At 49.3% G+C, this 24,914-nt stretch overlaps 1 protein-coding gene across 3 annotated transcripts in view; it reads right to left on the bottom strand.

The window, feature by feature from the left end:
- SENP5 (SUMO specific peptidase 5) overlaps positions 1–24,914 on the bottom strand; it is a 50,624-nt gene that overhangs the window by 12,064 nt on the left and 13,646 nt on the right. Inside the window, exon 9 of one of the 3 annotated variants that reach the window (XM_082767472.1) lies at positions 24,330–24,880. The exons of 1 other annotated variant lie outside the window; for it this stretch is intronic. In XM_082767472.1, the coding sequence (XP_082623598.1) occupies positions 24,770–24,880 (111 nt within the window). In that variant the 3' untranslated portion in view covers positions 24,330–24,769. Of the gene's footprint in view, positions 1–24,329; positions 24,899–24,914 lie in introns of those variants that run through there. One more of the 3 variants, XM_082767471.1, reaches the window with a different exon arrangement.

Raw genomic sequence — 24,914 nt, forward strand, 5'->3', positions numbered from 1 at the left:
GCCACACTCCCAATTCCCTGCGAAAGCCACCTTCCTCCTCCTGGCATATTTATGTCATACTTTGTTAAGACCATCACGGAGGCCAGCGATGGAAAACTGGCAGTTTTAGGGCTTGCAGAGCTGTTTTACCAGAGATGGGCTGTACAGGAGCATATTGTCCTCGTGAGGGATGCCAACGTGCAGAAATCGTCCCCGTAGCCAGGGCCAGGGCCATGTCGCTGCGTGGCACGCTGCTGTCACCTCTGCGGGGTGGCTCTGTGGTCGATGAGCACACAGGATGCCCGTTTTGGCTCAGATCCCCCCAGCACAGGGACGGCCTCGCACACTTGCCGGAGCTGATCCCGGGCTGGGAGCTTCGTTTAAAATGCAAATGTCTCGGTGCTGCCTAGCAGCGCCGGCAGTAACGGGATGCGAGTTTGTGCCCGCTAATAGCATCCTGCAGTACTTCTGAAGAAAGTGTCTGCTTTGTCTCCGCATTTGTCTGTCACGGAAGAACATTACCCAGGCCCAGGCTCCCATTCTATTAATACATTTGCTTAATTACGCTGTACAGAGAGAGTGCCAGGCTGGCAGACAGACTGCAGAAGCTCCGCTATCGCTGGAAGTGCTCTGCTGAAGAAGTGACATCACGGCCGGATGACATCGGCCCCGTGACACGCTCCTGCTCTCCCCCGGCTCACGAAACCCTTCTGCAGCCCCCTCTGGCCCCATCTGAGCAATGCCCATAGCACAGACGGGGGCTGCTGACTTGCCCCCCACCAAAAAGCCCTCACTGCACTCCCTGCTTGCCATGGGATCTGCCTGTGGGTTCTTATGGCGCTGCCCTGGCATCCAGCTCCCTCCCGTCCCCAGCAAGGGCTCTCTGTCTATCTGCGCTTCAGAAGTGCCTATCAAGCCCCAAAGACAGCGCGTGAGCGAGACAGTAACCATCTGCCTCCAGGTCAAGTGGCCGTGACAGGCATCCGCTGGCCGCTAAGACGGTTCTGAGACTGCCTTCGCCGAGACTCCGGCTGACTGCAGATAGCGCTACCTGCTCCGTCGCTTTTGATTCCTCCTTGGGATGTACTTGCGAGCTGTCAGCTCCCTGAGTCACAGGGAAGGCGAGCATTCGGCTGAAATCTGTGCTCAGGCAGCACGAGAGTGATGGATGCTGTCAGTGGCGGAGGGGAGCTGTGAGCCCGGTGCCAGGCTGGGGCACATTTCGCCCCAGCACGGGCAGCTTGCTCGCGCACACGGGGAAGGGGGGTCCCAGGAGGGCTCAGGCAGCACAGGGACATGATTCAGCTGCTGGCTCCTGAAGACAGCACAGGGCACCCATCAGTAAATGCCCCACAAGATGCCTGAGAGAGATGGTGATGCTCCAAGCTGTGGCTGGAGAGGGCAGCACTCCATGCCCTGGCTCTGCCTGCCCGGTTTTTGAAGCATCACCATTTCCTTGGCCAAGCACCGGGGCAGCCTGTGCCCAGCCCAGCAGCTTTCACCCCTACAAACCCCACAGCTGGGGCCATTGTTCCAAGTCCTGAGGGACACCGGAGGAGCTGCAGGTCCAAGGATGTGCCAGGCTTGTAGAGAACGGCTGCAGGCTCTGGAAATGCCGGGCGGTGGCAGGACACCTTGTCCTCTGTTCCCAGACACGGAGGGAGGAGGGCAGGCAAGCCAGAGAGAGGACAGCTCTTGCTCCGAAGAGAGAAAAATGAGATGATTATTTTTTGCCTCGTTCTGCACGTAAAACTAACACTTCCTTTGAGGCAGTCCTCAAGGACTTCCCAGACCCTGACTTCATCAAAAAGGAGAAAATTTAAAAACCTAAGCCGTTCCACCAGAGCTGGTCTCCTGAAGCTTATAAACACGAGCGAGGTTGGAGAAGGGCAGGAGAGATGGGGAATGGGGCCTGATCCTGCCAGGGGCAAGACAGGACGAAGCAGGGGGAGCAGGGAGAAGGCAAATCCCAGCCAGGCAGGGGAGGAAAGGGGCATCAGGGGAGGAAAGGGGAGTCTGAGCCCTCTGGGGAGGGCTGCAAGCAACCGGCGGGCACACAAATTACAAGGCAACGTGGGATCAGAGGGGTGGGGACAGGCAGTGAGGTGAAGTGGGGGGACGGGGGTGGTACCCACGTTCTCAACAGCACAAGGCGGGCACCAGGCACCCCACAAACCCCTCCCTGCTCCCGCTGCCGTGGAAGCATCTCCCCCTCTCCCAGCAATGCGCAGACGTAGCAGGCGGCTGATCCTCCTTCCTGCAGCATCTGTCGGAAACGTCTGCTGCGTCAAAGTCTTGGTGGTTTCTTTTTTTATATATATATATATTTTTTATTTTGGCTGCTAATGCATCTACTTTCTAAGCTTCGCTCCTTCTACAAACCTGCGTAGGTTTTCGTTTGTGTTGCTTTACTATGTTTTCCTGCATGCCTGTTCTTCCTATCCCTTGTCTGACACGCTCGCCCCCCACCTGCCCCCGGCAGCACACGGCAATGCCTTGGCTGATGAACGCCGGCACCGGCGCTCGCAGATGCCTCAGGCTGACCCCATTGCTCCTCTGCATCTCTCAGCATCCCCCAGATGAAATAATCCCCCCAAAGCTCGACAGGTTTCTGTGCCAGCAGCCCCGCTGCAGCTTAATTAACGCCAAGCTCCTGCTTGCTGCAGAGGCTTTCGCTTACCGACGGATTTCCCTAAGGCCAAATCAGCTGGAATGCTTCTTCACGCCCGCGCCTCCTCTGCCTTCCTGCTGGGAGCGGGTGCGTTTGGGGAAAACCTGGATTTAAGGCTCCTGCTGGGCACCGAGCAGGATGCCCCCACACCAGGGAGCAGTGAGGGATGGGAAACAGCGCTCCCGGCCCAGACCCTGGCTTTGCCTTAGGCTCAGCACATCAGAAATGAGCTCTGGTACCTGCAGTGGGGGCTGCAAACGGCTGCGTGGCTGCTGCATGGCTGGAGGTTGTACTTGTTCTCCAAAAAGCCGTACAGCGGGGAACGGCTCTGAGGCTGGAGCAGGAGCAGGGAGAGCTTCCAGCAGCCAGGCTACCCAATTACCGTTTTTTTTCCTCTCCATCGAGCTTGACAATAACATTTGCGAGAAATTAAGAGAGGGCAAAGCTCTTCCCTGCTTACACGAGGAATGAAAACCTCTCTGCCATAGGTTTCCAGATGTCATTTTATATTTTCTATAAAAGTTTATAGGGAACCCAGCTGGCCCCAGAGATGCTATCTGAGGAGCGAGCAGCAAATTGCCACTTGCAATCGCAGTCGCTCGAGCCCACAGTGCAGCTGGATGTCCCCATCCCTGTGCTGGCACGGGGCTGCAGCCAGCACCACGCCAGCACCGCGCAGAGCCTGCACCGTGCGCCGGGCACCGGGCACGAGGGGAACGAGGAGCAGGACCGGCGCCTTCTCGCACTTTGTTTTGCATTTTCAGGAACACAAGTTGCCATAGGAACCGAAGCCCGGGCTCCTCATTAGCAGCCCTTGGTCTCGATGTCAGATTGAAGAAGTTGTTCCTTCGTGGTGCTGCAGGCTGCTGACACCGCTCCCGTCCCACTGCCTCCTGCCCGGCCAGGGGAGGGAGAGCTGTACCCGGGGTGACAGGACAGTGACATCCCCTGGTACCACGGCAGTGCCTTGCACCCCTCCCCAAGCTCAAGAAGGCATCGGCCTTAATTTTCCCTCCAGCAGCACCACTGGAAGCACAAAGTGCTTCTGCTGTTGGCATCACCGTGCACCACTACCGCCATGGCCAGCGTGCCCTTTTCACCCTCTCTCCAAAGAGGAACTCCTTAAAGCGTGGCATTGAACCATTTCGTCTGTCCATCGAGGAGCTCCGAGCACTTCTCGTGCCTCCCAGGGCTCGCAGCAAGGAGGAGAGGAGGGGCTGTGGGCAGCCTGTGCTCCTTGCCTGGGCAGCGAGCCTGGAAACGTGCCGTGGGGTGCTCAGCGAGGGGGAGGCTTGCACCAGGAGGGCTGGACCCGACCAAACGTCTGGAATTACATCAGCACGTGCATCGTTACCCTGGCGATGTAATGTCATCAGCTAATCCCCAAAGTGGAGTAATCTTCTGTCACTGGGACAACACCGAAGGAAAGCAAACCAGGACCACTACCTCCTCGTTTGCCCAGAACTACCTAATCCCAGAGAAGCAAGTTAATAACGCACGGCAGCTCGGTATCAGCTCGCTTTTATTAAACTCCTTGCATAACTCCTACATTATTTTCATCCCTGCCAACTCAAGCTGCCCCGCTCAGAGCCAGCGAGAAAGGACACATCCGCGGGCGACATTTTGTGAACAAACCTCAGGCTAAAACTCACTTGCTCTCGCTCTGTGATGAATTCTTTCAAATAATGACAACATTGGTATAAAAACGAAAGGAAAACCTAGGCCAGACGCAAGCAATGTGTGCGCAGGCCAGGCTGGGGAGGACTGACCGGGAAGGGGAGCAAACATCCCTCGCAGGGTGCACCTCGGTCAGCGGATAGCTGCTGCCATCCTGGCCAGCTCGCAAAGGAAATCTTCAGAGCAGAGCTGGGGATCCACAAACACAGGAGGACAGCCCCCCACAGACCGTAAATAAACACCTACAAGCGCGTGCACTCTTATTTTGCATGCCTGAAAGCTAGAAGTAACGTCTGATGCTCAGAAGAAAGGAAATATTTAGTTAAGAGAAAGAGAGAGCTGTAAGAAGGCAAGGCAAACACGGTATATTTATTTTTTATGGCGTAAATGGAAAGCCCAAGCTTTCAGCTTCGCTGAATTATTTTACAGCGTATCTCTGGCAGAAATTGAGAAATCTGCTCGCATCCAGCCCCTCAATTATTGCACCTCGCTCTCCGCCGTGCCAAAATGACATCTTAAGAACTGGCAGAAAGCTTCGCCTCTGCTTCTCCCGTGCACACAGGAAGGCTGCTCCTCCCCGCTCAAAGGTGTTGGGAGATTTTGCAGCTTGGGTCAAAGCATGTTAATAAAGCAGTTGAGTCTCCATATGGTATTTTGGCACTAAAATGTCAGCTGCTTTTCAGACACTGTACTTTAATCATTTCAGACAGGCCCCTTTTAAATGGTTTGTTTAGTTTGCTTAGAGAATAATATTTGTTATTTGGTTTTTGGAATGACTAATAAATGAACTGTCTTTGCTCAGGGAGAATAATGCCACTTAAGCAAAACCTAGTACTGCAGTTCAGAGCTATTTAATAAGAAATACCTGTCAGTGTCAGAATATATTTACTCTACATTAGCTTTGAAGAATTGCAGAATTAGTTTTCCCCTTGCTAAGTTTACTTTATGTAAAATGTAACACATGAACTGTGAATATGTGGACAGCAAACAGACTGTATCAATGAATTCATCCTCCCCCGGAAAATGCTGACAGTGGCAAGAGAAACACCTCCGAACAGACAGAACTGACACCATCAAAAGCGAAACGTGACAGCTGCCAAGGATCCTTAGCCTCCTGCCTCCCCTCGCCTGTTTAAGAATCGGAATCGAATCCAAGGAAACACGCTGTAGTCTATTTATCCTCTTGTTTAATCCAAGGGGGGAAAGCATCAGCATAATTAAACGCTTTTAACCTCTCGGTTTTGATAACTCGCGAGCGGGAGGCAGCGGAGGAGCTCCGCGGGAGCTGAGCCTCCCCGACCTGCCGCGGCTCGCTCAGCCTCGCCCCAACGCCGCCGCCTCGCCCAGCCTCGCGCCCGGCCTCCCTCCGAGGGACCCACGGACAGCCCCCAGGACAATTCCAGGTCCCAGCGGCATCTGCTGCTCACCCTGAGGCAGGAGAGGCGAGGCAGAGGTCTCGTCCCACCGCGCCGTGCCACCCCGCTCCTGGTACCGACGCGGCGACGCGCTCGCTTTCACCGCCCAGGCACCGTCGCCGGCTCTCCAGCCATCTGGGGCAGCAAGTGGCGAGGCTGATGGTCGGCTGCATGGAGAAGCGAGTTATTTGCTTAGAAACTGTCTCTGTGGCATCTTGACCATCTGGAAAGAATATGGAAATGAGACTTGTAGCGAGATGGAGCTCCTCGGTTGATAAATTAACCAGGCATCTCCAGAAGTAGGCGCAGCCGATAGAAGGCTGCATTTCCAAGCACGTACCAGCTTGCACACACGTATGTAGGTGTGAGCGTATGCAATTTCCCATCTCGCCCACACGTCTGGGTACCTAAGTCACACTCCCGCAAAGCTGCCCGGGTTTCTAAGCAAATAAAGCAAAACTTTCAGCCGTAAAATTCATGTGCGCTGGAACGAGGGCCAGATGGGGCTGGGCTGTAAAGGACCGGCTGCAGGTCCAGCGCTGCACAGAGAGCAGGGCTGCGAGCACCCCGCTGTCCTGTGGGGGCTGAGCATCACAAGTGGGGTGTGAGTGTGCCCCCCAGCACCCTAAAGTCCCCCCGAGGCTATGGCAGCAAGCGAGAGCCCAGTACAGAGGGGAAACAAAGCATGCAGCCTGGCACAGACGCAGGAACCTCTCAGCTCTCGTGCCAGCCCCTTACTAACCAAAATATCATGCTAGGCTGAAGTGGAGCTGGCTTCCTTGAGCGTGACTCATAGCGTTTGCTGACTGCCAGGAGAGTTCCCAGGAACTGGGGGCAGCGGGACAGAAATTACAGTCGGCCTCCGAGCACGGCAATTTGTGCCAGAGTTCAGTGGCTCCCCAGAACACCCCAAGAGAGGACAATTAGGGCTGGCTTCAAGCCAGACGCAGGTTGCTGGGAGCAGAGCACGGAGCCCCAAGTTAAGCACTGAGAGGAGGCAGCCAGCAGGCTTGAGAGAAGGAGGTTATGAAATAAGCAAGGTCCCTGAAACAGGCATCCTGCCTTTCAAATGCAAATGCCATCCCAAGGAAGGTGTTTTGCTCTGCCAGCCTCTGAGTGCTGACTTTTGATCATCTGAGCGGAGAAAACACACCCAGGAGTGCTGGCACAGAGAAAGGCCTCTGAGGGCTGGGCTCGGAGCAGAGCGATGGCACGGGTAGATGTGCTCCCAGCGGCACACATTGGGCAAAACGCTGCTTTGTGCGTGCCAAGGGACCACGTGCATCCACATGCCTCTGCCATGCCAAAATGCACGTGGCAAAAGGCTACCTCCTGCTAAGGAAGTGCCAAATTTCCCCATGTAGGTGGTGCACCTGGTACCTGTTCTCCCCTCAATGCCACATACAACCAGCGATGTACAACAGGGGTCGGCTGCTCCATCGCCACCCTCCTGGCGTCCCAACAAGACATTTTGCCTGATGCAAAGCTGGACGGACATCTGGCTGTCCAGCTCTAACCTGAACTTCTCATACCATGAAATACCAACATGGGATCTAGACAAAGCAACAGCCTACCTTGCCAGCCCTGTGACAACCCCTCTGGGGGCATGGCTACTGCTGAATTCCCAAATCATTTCCGAGCTCCACGCAGTCTCGCTCCATCTGATGGGTTCAGCACCTTCCCCCCAGCCCAGCACCTTTTTCCCATCACCTGTGGTCTTTTAACTGGGAATTATGGGCACTGTGGAGTTGGAGGTTGTCTCTGGTTGAGCCTACCAGCACGGGGCAGGGACTCCTGGTGAGGGGTTGCTGTGCCAGTGGCCAGCAGACGAGTGGTTCCTTCCTTGAAGGCTCAGCCGAGTCTGACAGTCTCCTTCATGCTGGCATTAGTGATTTCTGTGTGCTGAGGGACAGCAGAAGAGCAGCAGCCAAGCATCTGTCTCCTGAGCCCATGGTGCAGACTGTTGAAGTTTTTAATGCTTTTATTGTTTTGGCCTCTACACATAGGAATTGCCTCAAGCTCAGGTGTGCCCAGATGCCTCAGAGAAACGCATGGGACCTCAGAGTGAGATTTATTGGCCACAATATTATGTAAACATTTACATACCTTAAAGTCTGTGATTGTTTTTTCTTAATTGACTGAAAAAAGGCAATGCATTAAAGCAAAACCAAAAGCTGGGAAACCGTCAGACGATTTCAGGTACTTGCAGTGCCAGCAGTGCTCAATGCCAGAGCTGGCAGGGACTCAGCCCTCTGACAGCCGAGCTGAAGCTCTTTTCCTGTGCTCGTGAGAACACCCATAGCTCGTTGCAGAAACCAAGAAATACAGGGAGACAAAACCCCTTTTACCACGCATTCTGCTCTCCAGCAGGAAACATCTCCACCGGCTCCATCCCATGTCCTGTGCTGTGCCCATGTCCGAGCACTGACTCGGAGCAGAGCGAGGTGCTTTGCCATCACCACTGGTGTTTTCCCCGGCGAGGCAGTGTGGGTGGTGAGCCTTCCTAGGGCCAGCAGAGGAATCTCCCCGGCTGGTTCAGGTCCTCGGGCCCTCAACCACAGAAGGGCTCAGGCTCCCTTTCTGCCTTCCAGCGCCCTGAATGTTTTCAGGCGTAGGCAAGGTCTGAGATGAGACCGTCTCCGCTTTCATCCCAGGATCACAGGCAGCAGTGCTCACTTGCGGAGGAACAAGGCCCTCTTTTTAGTTTTAACTCCCAAAGCATTTGGAGACTCTGTAAAGGCAGGAATTAACCTGTGTTTCTAGAAAGAGAGCAGAACATCTGATGCTTTTAAGCGGTGTTTTAGAGGCAGAGATGATCTTCAAAATGTTTTGACTTTCAGTTTTAAGAGAAACATTTTTCCTTTGAAATTAGCTTAATTAAAGGATCACAAAATTAATTAAAACTCAAAATGAAACGCAACGCTTTGCATCAGGTCGAATGAAATGTTTTAGCACGCTTTAAAAGGAAATCAGAGATGGTTTTCATTTCGATTAAAGAAACGCCCCTCTCCTCTCCTTCCCCAGGCTCTGGAAAGCATTTGGATCACACAGATCTGAAAAAAAAAAATACACAACAAAAAACAAATGAAAAATCCCTGACATCCAAACCCCCTATTCCACTTCTGCTCATCGCAGCTTGCAGAAGTGAGTGGGTCTCCCTGCCCCGAAATGTTGGGGACCTGAGATTTGGATCCACTCATGCCTAGGCCCTGGCTGGGCTCAAGCCTGGGCTCTCACCAAGGGCTCTCCGTCCAGATGATGGCTTGAAGAGCTCCTCTAAAACAAGCAGCTTGTGTAAAATTAGCAGCAGAGGTGGAGATGAGCCCCTACCATTGGGCAGAATTACCACCGCTGGCCCCAGGCGCTGCTGGTGCTGGCAGCCCCCTGCCACCCTCGATGACTGTCACCACCAGGTGCGGGGCCGCATCCTGCTGACCCACCCGTCTGTGCAAAGGCAGCCGGTCCCACGCCAGGAGCTGTCACACAAACGTCCCCCGCTTCCTTGCGCCAGGCCGTGGGCTGACACCTCTAACTCGCCGCTGTCACATAGGAGCTTTAAGTGCCTCCAATGCAGCATTATCCTGCTGCCTGCCAGAGCTGCTGACTGAGCCGCACGTAGCTCTTGGCACCGGAAAATACGCTTTGCTCAGAGACCAAAAATTTCAGCTCGCTGTAAACATCAAGAGAGCGGCTTGCGATTAAGCCGTTGGGGTTTTACGGCATCCTGAGGATGTATAGCGCTATATAAGCGGTAACTATTTTTACTGTTGTTATTTATTACGTGGGGCTGGCTGGTGCCGGGGTCCGGGCCCCTTTGCACAGCAGGTGTTCCCATCACGAAATGCTGGTGTAATGCCGGCGAGCTTCGCACGAGCGGCATGAAAGCAGGTGGCTGCGGTGCTCCTGCCCCTTCCACGGGCTCCCGAAGGCAAGAGAAAAGAGGGGGGACGTGTTTCATCCCTGGGGAGGGAGGTTAAGGCCAGACCCATAGAAGCATTCAGGTTGCCAAACACATTGGGGATAAGAGGCCTTTTGGGGTCACACACCCTCCTCCCCAGACTGGATGTGCTGCAAAGACCAGCGGGAGAGCCAAGGCCAAACAGAGCTGGCAGCTTTGAGGAGAGAAGGGGCACGGTCCCAGCCTGGCAGCGGGTGCTTGGAGAGGCCTCCTGCCTGAAGGAACCCCGCACCGCTACGTGCTGACACCGCTCGGGGGGGAAGGCGGGACAAGGCTCCCCGCTCACGTTTAAGCATACAAAAACAAATAATAGAAAAAAAAAAAAAAAGAAGAAGAAAAAAAAAGTTAAAGCCGTCTGAAAACGCCTCCCTCTTTCCCAGAAGAGTGATAAAGGCTTTTTGGCAGAGCGAGGTGGTGTTTATTTTGGTTTTGTGTTGTGTTGCTGCTCTGACCCCCTCAGCTGTTGGAGCTGTTAGATGGCGAACCTGACAGCGTGATTGTTTTTACTGGACTGCAGCGCAGTTTTTAGCTTTGCAGGAGTGGTCTGGGAGCAGTTTGTGCTGATTGCTTCAGAGGGCTGCGACCGGGGCCCACGGCCCCGTCCTGCTCCGCACCCCGCGTCTCGGCCAAGCAGGGCCCGGCCCGCAGCTGGTTTGAATCATCGCGCTCTTCCCATTTCCCCACGCAGGGCAGCGCTTGAAGATTTTCCTTTCTCTTCTGCTGAAATGTGACTCTAATTAGATGATAACAAGGCTCTGACATTTTCTAATTGTAATCCTATCCGTGCAAGGGGACGTTATTAAAACGATTAAAATTATTGATAAAGGGGAGGAAGGACACTCGGTCGGAGAACTCGATACTTGGCCTGCAGCACCAGGAGGGGGGGGGACAGGTCTGGCTCCATCTCCGGGACAGGAGCAACCTGCACCCCAAGGGATCACCCGACTGGGCAGGGATGGGTGTGGGGAGCCCCTGGTGACATTTCCCTGCTTGTTGGGACCGCTTCAAAATGGGGGACGAGGTCTGCTAAACCAGCCTGCTGGGAATTCACCCCATTTTGCCTGCACTGGGTAGCCACCCCACGGAGGGTGTAGGCCACAGGCAGGCCAGCTCACGGGACACAACACCATCCCCACAGGCTGAGCTCTTGTCACCACATTGACCCCCAGAAAAGGTGGTTTGGGGACAAAAGGTGGTCCTAGCCTGCGGGGAGAACAAATGAGGAGCAGCTTCCTCAGGCCTGAAGCTGCTAAGGAGATAGCTGGGCCCTGCTCCCTCCACACCTGTACACACTAACGTATGAGTCCCAGTGCAAACATTTCCACTTCGCATTATGTGGCTTTTAGACACTCTTTCTGGAAGGTTTTAGCTGCATGAAAGACAGGAATTAGCATCTGGGGAGAAGCAATTGGGCTCTCATCTGCTCAGGTGAAATTAAAGGGAACCGTGCCCCTGTTCACAAGATGAGCTGGTTTATTTTTTGCACTTTTTAAAGCCAGGCCTCTCTCTGCAGGCACAAGTAAGAAACAGATGGGAAAAAGTCCTGCAGGCCTCAAGTTTCTACCAGGTAACGGTGAAGAGGGCAAGGTTTTAGCTTTACTGCCTTCAAAACCCTGCGAGGTAATGCAGCAGTTACATCTCCTGAGGCAGAAAGCAGGCACACACACCCTACACCTTTTTCCCAAATCTGCCATCAGGCCCCGCACACCCAGCAACGTGCCACAGGACATCAGTGAGAAGTGAGGGACATCCCAGCAAGGACCTACCTGGCAGTCCCCGAGCACCAGGGATGGACCCCTTGCTGTTCCCGATGGCATTGCTCCTGCAGGATCCCGTGGTTTTGTCCGGGGGATGCCTCACGCCAGGCAGGGCTGATGTGGAACCAGGCAGGGAGCCGCGTGGTGTGGCAGGAGGCAGATCCGAGCCAGTTTTCTTCTCCGGAAACCTCGGGGATCTCCCTTGGTGTTTCCCAGAATAACCCCATGGCTCCTCTAATTTCCTACAGCTGCTGCACACCAGCGCAGCAGCAGCAGCCGGCGGCAGCACCCGCAGCGTCCCCAGCCCAGCCCTCAGAGGCAGCAGGGATGTCCCTGGTACATCCCCAGTGCCACAGCCCTGGGGGGTGGGGAAACCCTTACATCTGCAGGGAAAAGGCTCATTTTGTGATGCCAGAAGATAGCAATAACAATGTAAAGGGGATACAGAAACCCAGGCGTTGAATCCCGTTAGCCCAGCCAGCCTGCAGGCTCTGACAGCAGCCGTCCCTGCTCCCTGAGGGCAGGGAAGATGCACAGCACTGCTATTCCCAACTCACACCTATCCCTGTGCTTCAGGATAAAACAGAGCAGGAATTTTCTGAGCAGCCAGTGACCACCAGACTGCCTGCCTGCAGCATCCACAGCCCTGCTCAGCGCGGCCTCCTCCACCTGAGAGGTGCAGAGACACTGCTGGGGGGCCAGCAGTCAGCACATGCCAGAGTACGAGGCATCTGAGACTTCTCTCCCCAGTATCTGTTCACACACAGGGTCTAACCACCAGTACACAGAGGACTGAAGACACCAGTGAGCTGCAGCACTTCTCAGAAAGTCCTTCAGTGCTTGCAAACCATTTGCAGACAACAATTTATTCATCCAATTTACACCTTATTTCTGTTCACAAGCAGATCATAGTCTCCATGAAATTGCTCATTGCTAGAAATTATGCAGCAAATATTTCAGTATACATATCTCCAGCAAATTGCCTGCAGCCAGTGCTATTTCCCTATTCACAGCCAGAAATCTGAGCTGTTTTGCTAGGACATACAGCTCCCATAGCATGGCTCGTTCCCTGTCACTGAGGTACGATGCTCTCCGATCCTGGCACCGACAGGCAGCGCTCCTTAGCTTATAAATAAAAGCTCACAACAGAATCAACCTTACAGTGCAAATATTCATGATTATGAATTCGAAAATCACTTCCTATGAATAAGCCTGCACAGTTTGCATTAAAACATGCTGCTTCAGCATCATTCCTGCCAGTGTACATGTTTGCTAGAACAGCCACAGAGAGCAAACCCAAAAAGGTCACGAAGGGAAAGCGAACAAATTTATTGAGAAATTCAAACATATATTTGGTGCTGGTTAAAAAAAAAAAAGCTGCAAAACCACAGATAGTGTCTCCATCACCCTTGGAGACTGCACTGTGCAGAGCTCACTATGCAGGGACAGAGGTCTCAGCTAATTGAAAAATTGATTAATTTTTTATACCTATCAACTTTCATAATTTGAAGGTTTTAATTTCTCTTAAAAATGTTGAAGATTTCTTTGAAAAAGATTTAGAATTCACATTGGAAACCTACAAAGGAGTTTTTAAGACGCTACCTTCTTATTTTAATAAAATGTAGTTTAGATTTTTTTTTCCTGGAAATATCTTCATTAAATACAAGAGGAACTAAAGGGCATGCTAATATAATTCACAGACGATACTAAATTAGGATATATTGTACACGGCAGTGCGGACTGAGAAATAATACAAAGGGCCCCAGAGAGATTGGAAACCTGGGTAGAAAATAAATGAGATTCAATTTGGAAAAATGCCGTCGATGCCTCTAGGGAAAATAATTTGAAACACACGGAAACCTGGGAAGCAGGAATGGCTAACAGGGAGTTTAAAACAATAACAGAGAGAAAATTGGTCTGCAAAGCATTACGGACCCCCTCTAACGCCCGCTGGAGTCAGCGGAGGTTCCTGCTGGCTGCAGCGAGGCCTGGGGCCACGGAGGTGCCTTGCACCGTGCTGATGGCGGAGGAAGCAGCAGAAGCGTCCCCAAGGACGGGCTCACCAACCGGGGCAGCCCTGGGCCAAATCCATGTGGAGGTGACCAGGCAGGGGATCAGAGAAGGGGAGTCACAGCTTGCCCCCCTCTGCCCAGGAGGACAAGCCTCAGCAGCAGTGCTGGAGGCTCACCAGCCTCGCCTTCCCCACAGCTTTCTCCTATAGACACCGTGTTTGGCTACCGCCTCGGTCCCTGCTAATTGCAGCAGGCGTTTGGACGTGTCCCTCTGAAATCACCATTAGAAAGATGCTTTATGGAAGAAATTCCTGATCCAAGCAAGGAATTGGCAGAACTGAAGGCCAAATGCAAATGCTCTGCTGAGCTGGGCCTGTAATGCCGGAGCACCCCGTGGGATGGATCATGACCTTGCTCAAGGACCCTAATTCCCCTTCCCTCCACAAACACGTGCTTCCCCCATCTCATTTTTGAGAAAACGAGGTGGGGAGGACTAAGCATGAGTTTTGGCAGGGGAACGACGGGTTGCCCAGCTTTCAGCTTCACAAAGCAGGAGGGCAAACCACTGCTGGCAGGGAGGAGAAAGCACGTCAGGGACAAGAGGGAGGCCTGGAGGAGCCCCTCACCGGAGGGATCTCCTCACCTCTCACAGGGCTGTGGGCAAGGGGCCCGGCCTCCACGAAGCCTCCCACAGCCAGAGGCCACGGCTGCAGCTCCAGCTCACCACACCTCCCGCACACAACGGGGCTGTGGGATGGCCGAAACACAGCGGCCCCAACCCTCAGGGCTGCACCCAGACAGCCAACTTGCAGGATGAGGACTGATCTTTTATTATTATTTGTGAAAGGGTTGGTACCATCTCCCCAGGGCACTCGCAGCTCTGCTCACCTGCCTTCTGTATTTCAAGAAGCCATCTAAGCCTATATATTCCAGATGATAAACTCTACCTAGTCATTTTCTCCTTTCCATTAAAATCATTTACACCACAAGAACTTAAACCAAAAATCAATTTCAGAGGAAACAAAGAGGAGCAGACCAAGGACTCCTACTTTCCACTGCTGTCTTTCAGCTTCTAAAAGGCACACTCCACTTATGAACCTGGGTATTGCATATATATATTTTAAAAGCTAGCAGTGCAAACACTTGTTACGGTATCCATCATTTATTCTTGACCTTACAAAAAACAGAGCTTGTCAGGTAACAGCATTTCTGACATTTTGAAGATGTTTTTTTTTCACCTTTGGGACAGAAATAAAATCTTAAAACATTTTGTTGAATGAGCTTTCAGAAGCGTGGCTTTGGAGACACCTAACGAAAGGCAAGTTTTTTTCTAGATAAGGTTGAAATTACGTAAGACTTCCCAACGACCCAAAAAACTCTAAGGGAAGAGATCATTTCCTCAAAGCTTTCCAAATTAAATGCAATTGTTCCCTTCCCTGGATGAAAACTCCTGCACTGGGGTGCGGGTGACGATGGTTTTGATGGTCCTCCCCAGAGCCCCTCGCAGGCTCTTGGAGACATTCATCTCAGATCAGAGGGAACTTGTTTACTCTTTTCCAGGACTATTGATTTTTAGCCACATCTCTGAAGCAGCTTATATCTAGCTCTCACAAGAGGGGTCCTTAGGAATTAAAGATACGAACATGAGACTCGCTCTTGAAGTCCCTGGGAAACACCAGTGAGGAGGTTTGAAAAGGCATTTTCCTGCACTCGAGGACTGCCACAACACACTGACTTGCTAATCAACATCGAGCTTCAGCCAGCAAATATTTAAGGGAGAAACAAGGAGATCTTGGGAGCTGTGCCACGAATAGCACAGCAGCAACCAACTCGCAGCCTCCACTGTCTTCTCTCAGGTCACTGACAACTAGATTTTTCTTTTTTGAAGGCCTAACAAAGTGATTTGAATCAAACATTTGCATCCCTTTTTTTAAAAAAAATATCCTGTTTCTAATTTTGAATGCAACAGCATGCATCAAAGCAAAGAATGAAATGTAATGAATTACCTAAATCAATGGAGATATGCTGCTTTCACTCAGTCTTCAGGGTGTCAGGGATGTGAGATTTTTAATGGGTTGCATAATCAGAAAGGAAGCATCCTTAACTTTATAATACAGCTGGCAGTCAGTGTCAGTCTTTAGACTGGAACAAGGCATGAATTTTTATAGTTGAATGCAAGTATTTACACATTTTATCATGCAGAAAGCTCATCTCCTCTACCAGTTTCCAGTCCAGCCACTAAGTGCAAGGCAAGGGGATTTCCACCCAGCCCAGCTCTGGACTGGGGAACCAGGGAGTCTTCCTGCCCTTGCTCTCCCAGGAAATGCAAGTCCCTGGGGAAGGATGAGAGCTACGATTTCTAGACTCTTGGAAGAAAAGAAAAGCCACACAAACCATTTCAAAAAGCTGTAGGCACCCAACCAGTAAACACACACCTCTGGTCTCTCACGTGAGTGATTTTTGGAAATCCTCTTCACAGCTACAGAGTCTCCAGATACCTGATGAAATGTGTCCTGTTGTGAGCAGAATCTGTCATGTTCACTGCCTTCTAGTCAATCACTTAGAAATGCAAAACGTGGTTTGACAAGCTTCATTTCTGAATTTACCGTTTTAAAGTATTGTGTATATTTTAATTGCATGCCCATCTTCATCTGAGTGCAGTTCAACAAAATGCAGCCTAAAAACCATCTAAATGTAATATTCACATTTCGAAAGTGAAAAAGCTAAGGTTTTCAATACAAAAATTGAGCTATGTAATTGCTTAAACGAGCATTCCTTTACCATATCATCCTCCCTAGTACGAAGTAGTGCCATATTTAATGCAAGCAGCTATATTTGGTTACAAATCATATTTTAGCAATTATACTACACAGCAAGAATGAACAACTCTGTAGTTTTTAATAAAATGCACATGAGAAACAGGATCTTTAATTTACATTTATTTTTATCTTGCTCGTTCATGAAAAGTCATGTTCAAAACCTACTTTGCCTTGTCTTTTCATCAGAGCAAAGCAGGGCTACGTGTGAGCTTGGCGTGGCTCTGCTGACACCCCAGCACCAGGCAACACACGACTTTCGGCCCAGCTCAGGACTGAGCTGCATCAGGAGCTCCAAACTCAGATGTTACACTTCCACAGCTTGCCAAGGGGAGAGAGCACCAATATCACAAGCTGAGAAGCCCTCTGGAATTTAGGGCCGGGAGGTACTTACACACAGCCGTTGGGAAGCGGCACTACCACCCTCCTCGAGGGGAGCACACCCTGCTACCCGTTGCCTCCAGCAGGTTTGGCACTTGGCAGCCTGGCAGGTTCCTGCAGCTTCGCACATGATGGGACCTGGCACCTACACCTTGCAGAGACCTTGCTGTCCTATGGGCGAACCACGCAGTCCTGATACAACAGGCCCCTGAAGTCAAAATTCCTCTTTAATGCCTACCGAAGGCTCCAATTAATTCTCACTGGCAACAGACAGGCATCTTAAATTCACTGTGCTTCAGCCCTTAATTGACGGGTCTGATAATTAAGGCTAAGAGGAGGAGGAGGGAGGGAAAGAGGCAGGCAAGGGCTGAAGAATGCAAGATGACAGGGCTACCTGGGGAACAAACGAACAAATTTCCATCAAAACCGCCTTGCATCCACCTTGCATCTCCTCCTGCCTCAGCGGTTCGTCAGATGCCGGAAAGGATCCCTGCATCAACGCGCTTAGCTCCTGCTTGAGGACAGGCAAGCCTCCTCCAGCTACCCCACGCAGCCAGTACATTAACATTTTTTAGTGAAGATGATAAACCTGGAGCAGATCAGTAACTCGAGAAGGGCATTGACTTACGCATTAGGGACCGTGGAGCAGAGCTGGCTATCAGCAGCAAGGTCAGGAGGTGCAGCATTTTCCCAAAGCGCTCCTTGAAATTCTCCAAGCCAAAGCCTTCCTCAGACCCAGATCTGCCACAACTGGGACGAGGACGCTGCAGACCTCTGTCAACCTGAGAAATCCCATCAGTGAAGTAGATGGAAAAAGGATACAAGGGCAAAGCCATCGCAGCGCAGTTCACTTTCTGTCCACTGCGTGGATTAGCATAATTAATGAAGTATTTAGAAACTTTTAGGCTAGGAGGCAATGCCACCTAGTGAAGAGGAGCAGGACGGCATGTGACAGACAGGGGACATCCCCAAGGGGCTGGTGACGGGGTGGGTGTTGAGGCAGCAAGCTCCCACTGGTGCCCCTGGGCTCAGCACCGAGGCCCAGCAGCACAGGCATCTGGCACTGGTGCCTGTATGAACCCAGGCATCCTACCCTACCCCACCCCACCATCTGCACCCCTACGCCCGGCAGCTACACAAACACAAGTTCAAAGACATTTTAACCGATGAATAATTTAAAGAAAAATGCGTTTTCAGTAGGCCTTGAATTTAAATTTTCCTTCAACGAGGCCTTTTAAAGCCAGAAAATATACAGCTCAAAAATGACAGATGGCTTTAAAATTAGAGATCAGATTATACAGGAATTTATAAAGGTATTGCAGAGAAAAAGCAGCCCTGAATGGTACTAAATTTAGGCTAAAGCCCGAGCAGACACCAGCAATTAAATCAAAATTCCAAAAAATTCATGGCCCAGAGGCTGTCACAGCACTCGGCAGTAGCTGACAGCCACAGCACAGCCCAACTGCCTAGCAGAGGGCAACTGGTTCCCATTGCTCTGAACCATTTTCCATTAAAAGATCCAAACTGAGAGCAAGTCAGACTCTCCACACAAGATATTTGATGCAGCAGTTTTTGGGGACTTTTTTTTTTTCTTCTTTCCCCTAAACGAATTCCTGGTTCTGTTTAGTTATTTGCAAAACCATGTCAAGTTATGAGCCTATGACCACAAATCAGACAGAAGTAGCTACTGATGTGGTTTCTCCCCCACTACCACCAGCATTTGCCATGGTAATACAGAGCTATAAAAATAACAGTCATGATCTATAGTAAGGCAGCAGTTTGATCAGACTAAAGACTTCTGGTATGCAAGACTCCTCTACCAAAAAATGTTTCGGTCAATTTGTAAAATTGATGGGACTCCGGAGTAATCATGCCGGAGCCAAACACTTACATGTTTGATACAGAGGGATTTTCAGTGGATTTGATGGAGGGTGGAAGGAAGGGCGGTGTTTGCTTTAACGTACACATTCTTTTTGCAAGTGTGGTGCAGATTTTGCTGAGAAACGTGCAGGAACACAAGGACCAACGTGGCAGGCGACACGCAACCAGAAGACACCGTGCCTCGGTCAAGCTGTGCGCAGGGAGCCGGCGCGCAGAGCGCACGCCGCTGTGACGGTGCTTGCGTGACATCTGGTGGTCAAAAAGTACCCCAGGAGGAGCCGTGGGACTCACCGCTACGCCCAGGTACCCCGCAGAGCCACAGGAAAGGCCAACAGCCCTGCCAGGAACTATGCTGGCACCCAGGTGTTCAGTTTCTAATGGATATTCTGGTAAAATAATCAAGTGGTGATTTGGGGGAACTGAACATGTATGCTCCCTGGTTTCTAAAGAGCACCGATCCTCTCCAATTACACCCCCAGCCCCTTCTAAAGACAAGCAAGTGTCTAAAAGAATGCTAGGTGGCCATAAATTTAAGGCATTGTTTTTCATTAGCCTAAAGCTTTTAGGCATTTTTAAGCTATATTTAGGTTCTAAAGGAAAAAAAAAAAAGTTCATCTGAACTGTGATCCAGCAGAGGACAAAACCACAAACTCTGCCAAAAATCAAGCCCTGAAGTCTCTTCTTTGCCCTTTAATAGCAGCACTTAAAGGTTGCCTCCTTATACTAATTGTGTGAGAAACAGAAGCACTTCAGTACACAGCACTGAAAGCAGATCTACAAAGACAGGTTCCTGAAAGAGAAAAGAACATACTTATTGAAGGTACACACTCGAAAACTTCTCTGTACCTCAGACTCCTTTGTTTTAAAACAAACAAAACAGAAAACCCAAAGAAGCCAGCAACTGAAAGGTGAGCTGGAGTCAACCTCATCTGGAAGAGCCTTCAGGCAGCCCTGCTGCTTGCAGCGGAGCAGGAGCACGCCTCTCTGCCTTTCAATAGGCCGGAGCTGTCAGAGAAGCTGAGGATAAATTGTCAAGCCCCGACTGTCCTAAACAAACGTGATGCTCAGCTGAATGCTGCAGTTTCTTCTTTAGCTGCAGTTGCTGCCTGCATTAAGTTGATCTAACATGCACGGGCTCGAAGCAAGACGTACCCTCCTCTGTGCACAGCAGAGCAATTGTCCCTGCAGCAGGCATCTCTTCCCCACATTTCTCTCTCCTTAATCCCAAAGGTTTCCATAAACAAGGCAGCTCCTTGTCTGTATCAAGCTCATGTACCATAAACATGACCTGACCTACATTATCCAGTTAAATACATCTTATTTAAAGCTCAGTTTCTCCCCTGCCCTTCAGCCCCTGACACATTTAACGCAACGCAGTGCAAACAGATTCGCGATCCCTTCTCCTCCCAGCCACTTCCCCAAGTTGCCTGGAAGGAGGCTCAGGTAACCCAAGCATTAGGTAAGGTCTAGAACTGCAAGAAAGTCCCACGTCAGGAGAGATGAGATACCAGCAAAGCTGAAGGCAAACACAGAAATTAACAACGACAAAAAAAGCTTGCCAGAGTTTCAGGCAGGGGTGGGAGCTGCTTTGCACATGTCCTGCTTACATGCGTTCAGAGCAAACAAGTCAGTTCATTTCTCAAGATATTTCACTCCGTTTACAACAGCTTTTAGCTCTGCAGTTTGTAATATTACACGCTCTGAAAAGTAAATCCAATCCCCAAATTCTTCTAGTTGGTTACTCATAAAATCCATTAAGTTCAGGCGCAAGCAAACCAGACTCATCTCTTTCCCTCCCAATGCCTATTACATATAAATAGTAATTATTGTTCCTGGCAAGGCTCTAGTGTCTCTTATGATTTTGTACTTTAATGATCTGATTTCTTAGCACTTTCCAATGAAAGAATATATTTAACAAGCATCCATGTTTCCTCCTCCATGATAGGATTTTTAAATTATGAACGTAATAAAGACAATGATGTTGCCAGTCTCATGATTAATAGCTTAAAGAGTCATTCACTAAGCCTTCATTCCCCCCATTATCACAAATTCACAAGCTGCATGGCTTTGTAAAATTCAGCAAAGACAAGATTTAACTCCGTAGTTACATAGCTAAATCAACAAGCAATACCAGAAGGGCGTTAATTTAGTTTGATCTAGAAAAGCAATTTAAATCCTACCTGTTCTGTTGACAGATCTGTGTTTTTTTAAATGCTACCTTAGTAGAAAGTGTCTAATGCAAGATTTCCACCCTTATTTATGCAATATGTGACATCTCCAATCTTGTACGCTGTCACAGCTCAAACCACAGTAAGCTATATCACCGCGATGCTGCGGAGCAAAGAGCATCATTAGCGTACAGTTCAGAGTTATTGAACTAATAAACTGGAGAGGCTTCTCCTAATACAACAGGGATCCCAAAACAAGCTGCTACAAACATTCCCTCAACCATCACACCAGTTGCTTTTAAAATTAAAATGAAACCAAACTGCTGAAAGAAAATAGGGTTTATGGTAAAACTCAGTTTTATTACTTCACAGGAACATGGGCTTCATTTGATGCGAGAACACACCCACAAAACACAGATGTTGCTCGATGGAGTTCGGTCTACGTCACTTCCAAAGGTTTAAGTTTTCACATTAACTTGAATAAATGCTACAGGAGATAATGCCAATCAAACCTCCGAGGAAATAAAGATAGGCTGAACATTATGCCAGAGATGCAACTCAAGGCATCAACTCTTCACAAGCCTGTCTGGCTCAGCGATCAGTGCAAGCGAAACATTCAAGATATCACCTTCACACTCAAAAGGACCAGGTAAGAATGGAGCAACAGCACATTAAACAGCACAAAGGTCCATCCTCCATTCTGCTATATCTAAAGGCTTAGCAATCGGTATTTCTCTGCCCTGCAGAATCAAGGCCACATTTTCAATTTTTGTTTGATTTATATCAGCTGCACAGTCATTCTAAGCTATAGATTAAAGCAAACAAAATGGAAACTAATAATTTATTTCCAATTGTGTTTAAGGTTTATTACAACTCAGGTAGCTTGAATTTGTCATGCATGAGATGGAGCCTTCACCAGTTCTGGGACTATTTGTATAATTCAGCACAGCGAGACAATCTCTTCCGAACAAGTCATGAAATTTAAGCATTAGCCAAACCAGTTCAGAGTGATTTATGAAATTCTGAATATCACATTAATGGAATAGCTAACAGCCATAACTACATCCACATAAATATGCCTCTCATAATAAAAACACTCTACATAGTTCTGAATGTTTTAAGAAATGGTAAAATGACTGCAGATTATGGAGTCCATCTCCTTCAAGGCATCAAAGACATTCTCAAGGAGGAGTTAATTAGTCCAGTTTCACAAGATACACCATTACAGAGTCTGAGATTCTGACGGCCTGTGATTAATTTCCACCCTACACCAACATACTTTGCTTACATTAGCTCTGTTTTCAATTTCCCCTCCTTTTTTTCAGAGGCCTCTCACTGGTGTATTCACAGTTGGAGACTCGAGTTCAACTTCTCTGTACTGCCCCATAACCAACTGGAACACTTGTCGGCAAACCTCTAGATGACAAGGAAGCACATAAGAAGTACTTTCCAACATGCCTCTTTCCCCACCCTGTTCCCCGACTCACAAGGCAGCAGATTCAAATGCAAGCCCCCCTCCCCTCACACGATCTGGTGCACATATGCACTTGCTTCAAAGCATCCCTACTCCTGCTAAACACAAAGTTCACAGAAATACCGTGCTTTTATTGCTGCCACTGATAAAGGGATCGGGATTAAAGACTCCCACATTGAGAAGACAGATTCCTACCAACCAGTTGTAGGTACCAAGTGTCAGGAAAGGACTCTATGTGGTCCAGAGCTCCACCGTATTCCCACACAATGAAAAATGTCCACGCACATGACATCTTTCATGAAAACTAAGGGGCTTCCTTGGAGGCACTGACACTCCCAGGCCAGCACACTGGCACTGCACATCTTTCAAACTTCCTTACCAACGTTTTAAGTTCTGAATATAAAGGCAACTCACTTCTGCAGTTACCTTTTGCAGGGAGTCTTGCTTGAGGACATAGCTCCACTTGCTCATCTGGTATAAACATTCAGTGAAAAGTTTCACTGGGGTAAGAAGTCCTCTTTCCTCTGGGCCTTTTGGCTTAGTTTTAACCCAGATCAGTTGAGCTGGTCTCACCACACTGCAGCATGAACATTTGTGCCATTCACGTAATAGTGCGGAGAGAAGGTGAGAATGGCAGCACTAGCCTAAATGCTCCAGCCTAGCACATGAGAAACTGCATCCCAAGCTTCAATTTTCATTTAAGTCACCCTCCACTGCTCCCAGACACTCACCCCAAGAAGGTGCTGCTGTTTGTATAAGGCAACGCTTCGGAGAAACACACAGAAACCATGTGCTGTGGGCTCCTCTGCACAATACGATAGGCAAATCTATCCTTGGCCAGCCCAGGTCTTATTTATTTTTTTTTTTTTAATTTTAATTCATAAATTCCTTGATTAAGTTATCTAACCAAGAGCCCAAAGATGTTCCTTATCTTGCTAAACCAAACCAGCCCTTGCCAGCTGCCAACCAAGGGAAGTGGGTTGCAGAACCTCCTTCTCCAGCACAACGCAGCACGCACATGCTTCCATCTCCTGGCCTGACTGCTCTTGGCATTCCCTCATTTCTCCCTGCTCCCTCTGACAACCTAGGAGGGATTTGTACCTGGCTTTGCTCAATCCAGAATTAATCTGCAAGACAGGGAAGTCAACATGGTCTTCTTTTGTCAGAAGTCAGGGCTATGGACAGACACCGAGTCAAAGTGAATCTGTGCAACAGATGACGTTGAGCACTGAGAACAGTTTTCCCCTGGGCTCACTTCCTCAACTGGCCCAAAAACACAGCGAAGGCATTTGCTGCTGTAGCAGTCCCATACAGCAGCCTCTTCAGACAAAACGGGCTTTCTTCAAGCCACAGCTTACAGATCAAGGCGAAAAAACAAAAGTCTCAAGATCCACTGTTCTCACTTATCCCTGCTCAGTGTAACAATACGGCAAAGTTCAGCGTTGGATTTACAGCCTCCATCCCCTCTGGAGCAGAACAATTTTTTTGTGTTCCTACCCACCACAAGTGCTATTATTCCCAAGCATGAGTGCTACTGAACGCAAACGAAGCTAGGGATGCTTGAGACAATCAAATAGCAGATGCAAGAGAAATGAATTAATTTATATTTGAATAAAGGAAAAAGCCAATGGGAGGTTAAAGACAACAAGCTAGAAGGGAATTCATTTGAAGACAGAGCTGAAGGGAGATGCAAAATGGTACATTTCATTTCATATTGCGGAACTGAAAAATGACTCAAAGCCATCTGAGATTTAAACAGTTACAGCCAAGGATTTTATCTTAGTATCTTATCTGAGCTGTGCCTCTTCAGGGCCAGGTTTATAATTCTCCTTAATACACACACCATGGAGACTTCTGCAGCATATAGGAACATATTATCAATCTGACTGAACACCTTTGCACTTTTTATTATACAGACAAGGGCTGAAGCTTTCTTTTTGTGCAAGGGCTGCTTTTTATCTGTAGTGACAGGCTGATAATGACAGCTGGTTAAGTGTTAACAGAACAAACTTTATTAGCAACTTCAGCTATTTAAAAAAGAGGTCTCCAGAAATTAAATCTGTAGATGAGTTGTTCAGCCACCCTAAAAAGTGGTAATTCGGTACTATACGGCCACATCAGGGACAACAGAATACTCAAATAGGTTCCAGCTGTTCTTTTTATGGCATTGAGTTTTTTTGATACATTCAAAGCATTATTGCATCAGAAAACATATCATGCATCTTTATGTTTCCAGACAAATTCACCTGTATTTGTCAATTTCTAGCTACATCTCAAAGGTGCACCAAATCTACAGTTTTATGGTTTAGTTGCATGCTTTGCCTATATGCATGCTGAGATAATAAATATTAAATACAGGAAAGAACATAAAAGAACCAAACTGACATAAGGAATATTATACGGCAACTCTGTTATGTTCTGCCAGTTAAAGAGCTTGTCAAAAAATTGAGGTAACAACAGTGGCCACACCACTCAGCTGAGAATCGCTCAAAATTCACGGAAGTTTTCAGAAATTCAAGTACACAAACACCAGCTGCAACTTGTCAGAAATGCCAGAGAAATTAGGTTGGCTGCATTTTATTAGTCTATTAGCTGGCGTTCACACAGCTCCTTGTAAATCCTTTTTCTCACTCGGGGCATATCTTCCTGGGAGAACTGAAAAGGCTGGTCTAAGGCGAGGCACTTGCAGTACTGAGGAAAAGGAAAAGGCTTGATTGAAAAAAGG

The sequence above is a fragment of the Aythya marila genome (genome assembly GCF_965140915.1).
Source record: "Aythya marila genome assembly, chromosome: 9".
NCBI classification, from domain to species: Eukaryota; Metazoa; Chordata; class Aves; order Anseriformes; family Anatidae; genus Aythya; species Aythya marila.